General features: G+C 53.1%; 1 protein-coding gene and 1 non-coding gene across 10 annotated transcripts in view; one reads left to right on the top strand and one right to left on the bottom strand.

Annotated features, from left to right (window-relative positions):
* Window positions 1-2928: 2928 nt before the first annotated feature.
* On the bottom strand, window positions 2929-3067 carry LOC118662099. Its single transcript, XR_004969591.1, has one exon. It is a non-coding gene; the product is annotated as a U11 spliceosomal RNA (small nuclear RNA).
* A 6309-nt stretch (window positions 3068-9376) lies between these two features.
* The window catches only part of YY1 (YY1 transcription factor), a 33102-nt gene continuing 31271 nt past the window's right edge, over window positions 9377-11207 (top strand). For all 9 annotated transcript variants that reach the window (XR_004968819.1, XR_004968826.1, XR_004968822.1 and 6 more), the window contains exon 1: window positions 9377-10164. Coding sequence is in view for 3 of the 9 variants with exons in the window: in XM_036317164.1 (XP_036173057.1) it covers window positions 9504-10164 (661 nt within the window). In the remaining 6 variants the exon portion in view is untranslated. The remainder of the gene's footprint in view (window positions 10165-11207) is intronic.

The following is an 11207-nucleotide window of genomic DNA, read 5'->3' as shown; positions in this document are numbered from 1 at the left end:
GGATTTTGAGGAAAGTCATTTGGAGAATTTGCTGAGCAAAATGGTGCAGGGAGCTTGACTTAGGACAAATAGGAAGGGCTGTCAAGTGACACACACTCAGTTGATGCCGGAGACCACGAATAAGGCAAGACAAAATCTATGTACACCGGTGGGGTTTCCAGGAGACTCCAGGGTTTCAGAAGTATAGACACAAGTGGGTTGTTTGGTGACATTTCATCAGACACAAGTAGTACTGGCGGCAGAGGGTGCTGGGAAAGAGAGGGATTGAAAGGTGTGAGGCCGAAGTATAGCAGTAACGGGACAGAAGGTGTGAGCGTCAGAGAGGATGGGATATGGGGAGTTAAAATTCCAGATGTGGTGTTGTTCGTAAGCATGACAAGGACATGGCAGCTGAAGAGATGGAAATGAGAGTAACAAGTTAGAAAGCCAACATGTAAGGAGGCTGTGCTGGCTCAAGTCAACCAAGGGTCAGGTATGGCTTAGGTTTAGGAGGAAAATTGTAGATTAAGTGCCAAGTCTTCAATGAACACGGGAGAAGTTGAGATGGTAGAGAGGGTGGCATCTGCGATGGCGTTAGCCTTGAATCATGGCAGAGTAAGCACTGCCTTTGCATGACTTTGTCAGAAAGTCACCAGGAACTTGGGGTGGTAAACACACAATATAGTGTACAGATGATGTGTTATGGAATTGTGCCCCTGAAGCCTGTATAATTTTGTTAACCAGTATGACCCTAATAATTTCAGTGAAAAGGAAAAAAAAAAAAGGAAAGATTCAGGCAATCTAAGAGTGCATTCTTACAATGACAATGCCACTTAAGCAAAATAGTACATGGTCACTCCAATCCATCCTCAGGCAGAGACAGGATGGCATAGTTTACAACATAATGAAGTCCTTCCTCCCCACCCCATCCTTTCAACCCAAGTTTAAAACTGTACATGACCTAAGGGAGGGAAGAACTGTGCCAGGAAGAGTGCCATGGCGGTTTGGTGACAATTCTGAATTGGGCTGTGGTTTGCTGAAGCGTGGAGAGAAGAGGCTGATGGTGTTCCTCTTGTCGGTCTTGCACATCTAGGCTGCTGTTTTGTCGAGTGGCAGCTGCTGACCCACCATAATAATGTCTTTGCCAAGTCTTCTTGGGTTTACCCTCCCCATCCAAAGCACCCGTGTCACAGGGGGAAAGTGACCAGGAACACAGCAGCTGGATCACAGATATAGACACACTCCCTAAAGGAGCTCCAACGTTGAGAAATTGCGTTCTGATTGACACAAAACAGAAAAGCAAGTTGTTTATTCTACTTTTAAAAAATATATATATTTTACTGATTTTTTTTTTTTTTTACAGAGAGGAAGGGAGAAGGAGAGGGATAGAGAGTTAGAAACATCCATTCAGCTGCTTCCTGCACACCCTCTCTGGGGATGTGCCCACAACCAAGGTACATGCCCTTGACCGGAATCGAACCTGGGACCCTTCAGTCCGCAGGCCAACGCTCTATCCACTGAGCCAAACCGGTCAGGGCTCTACTTTTAATAGAAAGTAATCCACCTAGCTCCGAGAGATTAAAAACCTATTGCTGATGACAAAAAGTCTGGTCGGCAAATGAGTTCTCATTTGCTCTAAGACACCTGTGAGTAAGCTGGGCCCTGTCTGTAAGCTTTAGCCCCAAAGCTGGCAGTGGATGCAAAGCATAAGCACAGAAGTGGAGGTGTGCGGGCAGGGCTGGTTCGCCTAGCAATGAAAAGGAACCGTGAGAAGAAACCCGAACCAGTCCTGGGGAGCAGAAACTTTTCCTGCCCAAGCTGGGCACTCCACTTACCATCTCCGCTTTCTCCTATAACCTGGGCACTGGCAGTGCTCGGCCCATTGGATAGCTGGGAAAATGCAGAGTTTAGAGGTTCCAGGACTTCGCTGATGTTACCTGGACGATAAATGGCATGACCAGGACCCGAAGTCAAGTTTTGAGGACTCAAGTCTGTCCTTCCCACTGATCAGTTCCAAGCTGTCCTACCTTCCAAAGCCTGAAACTCCCAAATAACCTCCAGGATTAATCCCCAAATTAAGGTGGGAATTTTGAACAAGGAAAGGGTCATAAAAAGCGGGTTGGAGGGTGGCACATGATGTTAGAAAACAAGTACTGAGAAACCTCAACTATCCTCAACAGCAGTTTCAGTGGATTCATTTGATGAATTTCCAAGGCTAAAAATACCCTTTTGTCCTCAGTGTTATTGGCTTGTCCCAAATGTTTACAATTTTATCACCTGACTTATTTTATCTACTCCCTTTTCATATAGAAATTAACACAGAAAAAGCTAAGCGCTGCACTCGGCACGGTGTGGTCTGTTCAGCTCTCCCAGGCCTTTATCTGATGAGGTTGGGCCCCGCCCTCTCTACTTCCTAGGACTAGAACCAAGACAAGTATTTGTGAGCTGTCTGTCCACAGCCTACCTCCCCTCCGTACTGCAGGCTTCCTGAAGACAGCTGTTTCTCTTGCTCACACTGCAAGAGCAGGTACTCACAAGTGGGGCAGGAACACTGGGCTCACCTAATCCTAGTTCTGTCCTCTTTAACAAACGAAAAACCCTATTCCGCTCACTCTCGCAGAGAACAAGGTTAAGTCCCAGTCCACTAGAGCCCTCCCCATTCCACCACACTAACCTGCCTCACACCCACCAGCACGGGAATAAGACAACATCCCGTTTCTTCCAGTGCAGTAAGTATGCTGTGAAACAAGTGTGGTGGAGAGTTACATTGGGTTGAAGGAGAACTTTCTGCCCCTTCTGCTCGAGTGTGCAGGTTGCATTCATTTGGAAGGGCAGTGGCAGGAGCAACTGCCATACAAATAAGTTGGTGTAGCTGCTTTGAAGGGGCATTCTAACAATAAGCTAGAGGAAAATGAGGCTCGTCTATTATTATTATTTGGGGTGGAGGGGAGGAGTGCCAGGACCAACAATCACCAGCTGCCGAAATAACAAAAAAAATTTGCTTCTGAAATCTTTTGATGTCGATTATGCACGTGAACAATCAAGCTGCCCTGCCCTACGTGTGCCACTCCAGACAGAAGCCCTTTTTTGAGGTTCATCTATTATTAAAGATTTCAACTTCCCTTATACTTATGGGCAATAACCAGGTTCATTTACTGTAATAAACCACTTAGCCCCAGAAAAAGACTTTGACTAAGACCTTTAGGTGGGCTTAATAGACATCTACAGTTAGGCCATTTCACCATAATTTAACTCCATATCTAATAATATGCATTGATTTGGAGAGTTATCCCTTTAATAGCTCATCTTTCATAGATCCCCCAATTAGGAAAAATAATTATAGTTTAAATGATTAAGAAAACCGCACACGCCCTGGCCGGTTTGGCTCAGTGGATAGAGCGTCGGCCTGTGGACTCAAGGGTCCCAGGTTCGATTCCGGTCAAGGGCATGCACCGTGGTTGTGGGCACATCCCCAGTGGGGGGTGTGCAGGAGGCAGCTGATCGATGTTTCTCTCTCATCGATGTTTTTGACTCTCTGTCCCTCTCCCTTCCTCTCTGTAAAAAATCAATAAAATATATTTAAAAAAAGAAAGAAAACCTCACACATCTGTAATTTTTCATTTAACTTGTACTAATCCAAACTAGGGGCAACTAATTTAGATGCACACACATGAATTTTCATCTTAACTTTCCTAAATATTTTATTGGAAACTCAGCATGGATCTGAACTGGAACAGAGGCTTTGCAGCCTAGCAAGGGCAGGAAATGCTGGCGCTAGCTGCAAACCCCAATACTGCCTTGCAGTGAGACCATGAGCTCCTCTCTGGGCAGGTTTCCTTGAACACTGGCCCCATCCATGTCAACCAGTCTCCATACTGTAACTGATGCAGAGCAGGGCAATTTCATGAGGCAGCTAAATTAGTTTGTGGTAAAGGAAATTATTTTTGATGACAATTCAATATAATTAACGCCCAGCTGGTATGGCTCGGTGGTTGAGCATCAACCTATGAACCAGGAGGTCAAGGTTCGATACCCAGTCAGAGCACATGCCTGGGTTGCAGGCTCAATTCTCCCCAGTGTGGGGCATGCAGGAGGCAGCATGATCAATGATTCTCTCATCATTGATGTTTCTCTCTCTCTCCCTCTCCCTTCCTCTTGGAAATCAATAAAAATATATGTATTTTAAAATATATGTAATACAATTAACAAGGAATTCAGTGGTATACATTTTAGAATTGTGACTTATACAGTTGTATCTGATATATCACATTTAGGAATTTCATACAAATATACCCTTAAAAATTACGATCACTTCTTGACAATGCTTCCTATATAAATGAACATATCAAATAAGCCTAATTAGTTTACTATTTTTTTCATGAGAGAACATATATTTTGAGATTTTTTCCAAGGGCACTCTGGAAAATCCCAATGTTAGTCCAAAGTCAAGAAGACTTTAGCTGTCAGTCTTATGGCGAGCTCCCTTGTAGGCAATTAACTGCTTTTCTCTTGCTATTAAGATTATCTCTGTCTTTAACGTTTGTCATTTTAATTATTAAGTGTCTTGGTGTGGGCCTCTTGGGGTTAATCTTGTTTGGGACTCTCCTCCAGAGTCATCCACATTTATATAGCTCTTAGGATTTTAATGTTCTACTTCTGTAGTTGACATTAATTTCCACAGTAGACTGGAAGCTTTGTACAAAGTTGGAGCTTTTATTTATTTACTAGAGGCCTCGTGCATGACCCGTGGGTCCCTCGGCATGGCCTGCAGGGATCGGCTGAAACCGCAAGGGGTCCCAGATTGCAAGGGCACAGGCCAGGAGAGGGATCCCACCAATACATGATCAGGGCTGGGGAAGGACCATGTGAGGGTTCCAGGGCGTGTTCAGCCTGTCTTGCCCAGTCTCGCCCAGTCCTGATGGGCCGGACCCCAGCAGCAAGCTAACCTATGGGTCAGAGCATCTGCCCCCTGGTGGTCAGTGCACATCATAGCGACTGGTTGAACTAACGGTCAGACACTTAGCATATTAGGCTTTTATTGTACTAGAGGCCCGGTGCATGAAATTCATGCACTGGGGTGGGGGATGGGGGAGAGGAGTGTCCCCTCAGCCCGGCCTGCGCCCTCTCGCAGTACGGGAGCCCTCGGGAGAGGGTCTCACCACCACCACTGTGCTGGCCAGCCATTGGCCTGCCAGCTGTGAGCCTGGCTCAGGGCTTTTGGCTGAGTGGCGCTCCCCTGTGGGAGCACACTGACCATCAGGGGGCAGCTCCTGCATTGAGCGCTGCCCCATGGTGGTCAGTGCACGTCATAGCAACCAGTTGTTCCGCAATTTGATCAATTTGCAATTAGCCTTTTATTATATAGGAGAACTAGGGGCCCAATGCACGAATTTGTGCACCTTGAAAGGAACTGTGGGCCACAAGGCTGAGGTGTGCACAGGGGTGGGTCTCAGCCCATCCTCTGCACCCCTACCTGGCCCCTACTGCCATGGCCCCAGGGCCCGTCAGCCAGTAGCCCTGCTCCTGCCACCACCACTCCCATGTGCTGACAGCGCCAGCCCTACTCGCACCCACTGACAGCACGGAGCGATTGAGGCGGCACAAGCAGTGGGTGCAAGCAGCGGATGCTGCCCTGATTGCCCCCAGGAGCAGGAGGAGGTGGAGAAGCCCTCAAGGGCGATTGGGGCCAGCAGCCGCTGCTCCCACCTGCTGATGGCGCTGAGCAATCGAACAATCGGAACCAGCACCGGGTGCCGGCAGAGGGTGCAAGTGGTGGCTCTGGTGCCGGCAGTGGGTGTGAGTGACAGCTCCAGAACTGTAGCAGGTGTGAGCGGTGCTGTCGTTGGTAGTGGGTGCGAGAGGCGGCTGCCGGCCTCGATCACCCCTTAGGAGCAGGGGAGGTGGAGAAGCTCTGAGGGGCAATCAGGGCCTGTGCTAGGCACCGGCAGCGGGTGTGAGCGGGGCCAGCAGCAGGCGTGAGCACCGGGCAGGACTGCAGCATGTGGGAGCAAAGAATTTTCAGTAACCACCAGAGGCTCACCCCAATGACAGTGACCGGCGCTCCCGCTCACTTGCTCCACTATCCCACCACGGCCTATGCCTGCCATGTTCTGCGCGTGTCCCCTAGTGGTTGGCACACATCATAGCGAACAGTTGTTGGTCCGGTTTGGTCTATTTGCATATTAGCCTTTTATTATATAGGTCGTGATTTATTTATTTATTTATTTATTTATTTATTTATTTATTTATAATAAATTTTTGATTTCAGAGGGAGAGGGAAATAGAAACATTTGTGATGAGAGGCATGCCCCCTACTGGGGATTGAGCCTGCTACCTGGGCATGTGCCCTGACTGGGACCGGAACAGTGACATCCTGGTTCATTGGCCCTTGCTCAACCACGGAGCCATGCTGGCTGGGATATTTATTTTTTGTTAATCTTCACCTGAGGATATTTTTCCCATTGATTTTTAGAGAGAGTAAAAGGGAGGAAAGAAACAAGGGAGGGAGAGGGAAAAGGAGGGAGGGAGAGAGGGAGGGAGGGAGGGAGGGAGGGAGGGAGGGAGAGAGAGAGAGAGAAATGTCAATGTGAGAGTGACACTGATTGGCTGCCTCTCACCCATGCTGTGATGGGGCTGGGAATCAACCTGCAAAGCAGGTATGTGCCTGGAAATTGAATCTGAAACCCTTTTGTGCATGGGCTGATGCTCTAACCTCTGTGCAACCAGCCAGGGCCAAAGTTGGAGCTTCTGAGACAGGTGGGAGGATCAAGCACTACCCCACAGAACTCCTCTGTCAGTGCTTTCCACCTCATAACTCTATGTGCAAAGCAGTGAGCTGTAGACAGACATAGCCACGGCCTGTGGAAGTGGGAAGGGTAAAAACACTGGTGGTGTAAGAGAAATACCAGATTAAGTGATGTTAAATCATCTGTCCTGGGGGCAGGAGGTGGAGGGGGAGGGGGAGGACTCTAGAAGTTCAGAGGGAATGCTCATTGGTCCAATTCATTCTGCTCAAACAGAACATAATAAAAGTGAGATTATCTCTACATTTAAAGCTTCATGTCTCTGAAATTGCAATTTAACCTTATCTTTTAAACTGATTTTCACTTTTAGCAGCAAGTGCAAGCAGGCTAGAGCTGATTCAGGACAGTGCATGTTGAGCCAAAAGATACTCCACAGCTAAAGAGAGGAAGACAAGAACATCTCTCACCACAGAAAACTGGAGGCCAGTCTAACACGTCACCTGCTCCAGGGCAAGTTAAAACAAAAAATACTATTCATGAGCAGGTGCTAGGATAGCATGTAGAAGCACCTCACACCTACCACCTTCCTATTTGAAAAACCCTTCAGCTTTCTCCACGCTGGCCTGTGTAGTCTACAGATCTGTGAACAGAAGCTAGACTACCTAATTGGGTACTTTCCCTTTTCTTTTCTCTAAGGGGAAGTATCAACAACTTGCAAAGACATTTTCCCATCAATTACTAGAGGTGGGGAAATTAAACCACAAAAATTCTCCCACAACTGGTTTTCATATGTGAAATATTTCTGCAGAATTTACAAGCTAGAAAGGACGTATTTCAACAGATTTGACTTTGCCAAACTGTGTGGGTGCAGCATTCCAAGGGGAATTACTCAGGTTTTAAATCTCAGATTCAAAATGATCTAATTTTTCACTACTTTACAATAATATTCTCAAAATTCACGCCCCGTGCCACTTAGAAATAAATAGGAATTAAGACTGATCAAGTCACTTAATCAAAATGCAAATATTTCCCTAATATGGCCCCATAAGGACACCAACTTGTTTTAACAAGTTGGATCTAAGATTAATGTATTACAGTTCATATAATCAGGGGCTTCAACTGCAAGAACACTACCCAAAAGACAAAAACATGGAGAACATACACGTTCAGAAAATTCACGTGGGCCAAACGCGCACAGCGAAGACACAGCGTCCCAAGTTTCCAGTTTCTCATGGCTTTCTTAAAAAATCAGCGCACCTTTATTTCTATTGCTTGAAACCAGGCCCAAAGAGCAAACGGGCAAAACCACTTCGCTGCAATGCAGCTGGCTGTTCAGGAAGGTTCAACTTGCCCCGCTAACTCGTGCCAGGAAAAATCTAGGCTCTGCGGCAGGTAGAATGAAGGACAGGGCGGGAAAATGGTGTTATTTATAAGAAGAGACCGATGCAAAGCCTGGTGGGCATAAGGCGGAGCATCTGTGGATGTGAGAAATGGGTGAAGACTGGGGTCAGGGGAAGCCATGCTTGGCTGGAGAGCGAAGAAAGGGAAGCTCAGAAGGAAACTGCAGAAAACCAGAAGGAGCCGGGCGGCACAGCGAGCGGCCGCCCGGGACCCTGGTTCTAAGCTCTATCGGGAAGCGGGCACCAACGGCTCCGCCCCAGGTTTCCGCGGGTCAGAAGAGGATAACGGACACCCTCCCAACGGCAGACCTGGGGGCTCCGCGCGCCACGTCCACCTGCCCGCTCCGCGCGGCCCATCGGCGCCCCGCCCCGGGCCCAGCGGGGCAATGCGGGAGCGCGCAGACCGCGGACATTTTCCTGCTGCCCGCCCACCTTTGTCGCGGCCGTCATCGCCTGCCCGAAGACAGGCGCCAAGAGCAAACGCCGTCCCGCGAGAAAAAGGAGGCTCAGGCGTGTCTCGTCAAAACAGACTTTATTGGGGCGCCGGGGCTGCCTCGCACGCGCCGCCAGCTTCCCCACGCGGTCCCCCGGTTCCGATCCCCGCGCTCGGCCGGCCGGCCCTCCCCCGCGGTGCCCCGGGCCGCGCGCACCGCTCACCAGCTCCTGAGGTAGCGGCTGCCGCGGCGACGCCCGGATCCCGAGTGCGGGCCGGGCCTGGGGCGACGGGTTTTGCCACTGTTGCACCGCGGAGGGCGGGAGTCGCGCGACTAGCGGCGACGGCGCAGTGACATCACGCGCCGCGGGCCAGCCAGCGCGCGAGGGGGCCGTCCCGCCTGCCCCAATCCGGGAGGAGCCCGGGAGAGTGGGCGGGGCCTCAGTGGCGAACGGCTGACCGATTGGCAGAGGAGGAGGAGCGAGAGGGCAAGCTGGCGAGTAGGAGCGAGGCGGGGTGGGCCGGGCCAGCGCGGAAGTCTCGCGAGGCGAGCTCGAGCGCAGTGTGGCGGCGGCGGCGGCGGCGGCCAGATCTGGGCTCGGGGTGAGGAGTTGGTATTTGTGTGGAAGGAGGCGGAGGTGCAGGAGGAAGGGGGAAGCGGAGCGCCGGCCCGGAGGGCGGGAGGAGGCGCGGCCAGAGCAGGAGGCCGAGGCGCGGTAAGGCGGGGCGCCGGGGTGAGCAGCGGCCGAGCGAGCGCGGGGCGCACCGAGGCGAGGAGGCGGGGAAGCCCGCCGCCGCCGCCGCCGCGCCCGCCCCTTCCCCCTGCCGCCCGCCCCCTCTCCCCCCGCCCGCCCGCCGCCTTCCTCCCTCTGCCTTCCTTCCCCACGGCCGGCCGCCTCCTCGCTCGGAGCCGAGGCCGCCGCGGCCGTGGCGGAGGAGCCCTCAGCCATGGCCTCGGGCGACACCCTCTACATCGCCGCGGACGGCTCGGAGATGCCGGCCGAGATCGTGGAGCTCCACGAGATCGAGGTGGAGACTATCCCGGTGGAGACCATCGAGACTACCGTGGTGGGCGAGGAAGAGGAGGACGACGACGATGAGGACGGCGGCGGCGGAGACCACGGCGGCGGGGGCGGCCACGGGCACATGGGCCATCACCACCACCACCACCACCACCACCACCCGCCCATGATCGCGCTGCAGCCTCTGGTCACCGACGACCCGACCCAGGTGCACCACCACCAGGAGGTGATCCTGGTGCAGACGCGCGAGGAGGTGGTGGGCGGCGACGACTCCGACGGGCTGCGCGCCGAGGACGGCTTCGAGGACCAGATCCTCATCCCGGTGCCCGCGCCGGCCGGCGGCGACGACGACTACATCGAGCAGACGCTGGTCACCGTGGCGGCGGCCGGCAAAAGCGGCGGCGGCTCGTCGTCGGGCGGCGGCCGCGTCAAGAAGGGCGGCGGCAAGAAGAGCGGCAAGAAGGGCTACCTCGGTGGCGGAGCCGGGACGGCCGGCGGCGCGGACGCGGGCAACAAGAAGTGGGAGCAGAAGCAGGTGCAGATCAAGACCCTGGAGGGCGAGTTCTCGGTCACCATGTGGTCCTCAGGTGAGCGACCGCGCGCGCCGGCCCGCGCCGGCCCCCGGGATGTTTTTGTTTTGAAGGGAAGCCATGTTTTATGTGTGTGATGGGCGCCGCCATCTTCTTCGCAGGGCAAGTATGGCGGCCCCAAAAGATGGCGGGCGGGCCGCGGCGGGGGCGGCGGGCGGCGGCCGCGGCCCGAAAAGATGGCGGCGGAGGAGCGGCGCCGCCCGCTAGGCCGCAATGGCGTAGTTTCCCTGGACTGGGCGGCCCCGCGGCGCGGGCGGGGCGGGGCGGGGCGCGCTCGGGCCAACGGACGGCCCGTCGGCTCGTTGTCCTTGGCCCCCGCCCGCCCGGCTCCCCGCGAGGCCCAGGGCTCGGGGCGCGAAGAGGGCGTTGGTGGGGCGGGCGGATCTCGCGCCCGGCCCGGCAGCGCGTCCCGCCGCCGCCTTTCCCCCGCCTTCCTGTAGAGGGCGTCGCTCACCCTCACGCCGCCCCCGCCCCCTTCCCCGGACCCTCCTCTGCTCCCGGGAGGCGGCTTCCGAAGGGGGCGGGAGTGCCCGGGCCCTTTGCTCCCACGCACCGCGCAGGCCGGGCCCCGCCCGCGGCCGCGCTCGTCTTCGCGGGGCGGGACTTGGGCGGCACGTCGGGCTGGCGTCTGCGGGCTTGGCGTCGGCCGGCCTGTCACCGTGTCGGCCCGGCCTGGACCGCGCTCCCCCGCGGCACGTCGTGGAGGGGGGCCGCGAATGTTTGGAGATAATGGTTAGCGCTTGACGATTCCGGAAGTTTTTTAAGTACTGTTTGCCTCTTTGCAAATAAGTTGGTTGGCTGTACCACTAAATAAAATCGAGTACTGTAAGCCTCTGCATGCTTGGTAGAAAGCTACCTTATCTTTCCCGTGAAAAGTACTCCAGAAAAGCGTCATTTTACTATTTTAATACTGCTTTAAACGAAGGCCAGAAAAACATCTAAGGCATGTGTAAATCTCTTATATAGGGTATTTATGATTTTCAAAAGGCAGGTTCTTTTATGTCTGTATCTTATTTGTGAATCTAACAAGTTAAATTGAA

This window comes from Myotis myotis, unplaced genomic scaffold, assembly GCF_014108235.1.
Source record: "Myotis myotis isolate mMyoMyo1 unplaced genomic scaffold, mMyoMyo1.p scaffold_m19_p_1, whole genome shotgun sequence".
In the NCBI taxonomy this organism is placed as follows: domain Eukaryota; kingdom Metazoa; phylum Chordata; class Mammalia; order Chiroptera; family Vespertilionidae; genus Myotis; species Myotis myotis.
Note: the sequence above shows the minus strand (reverse complement) of the source record. Positions and strands in the feature narration are given on the sequence as shown.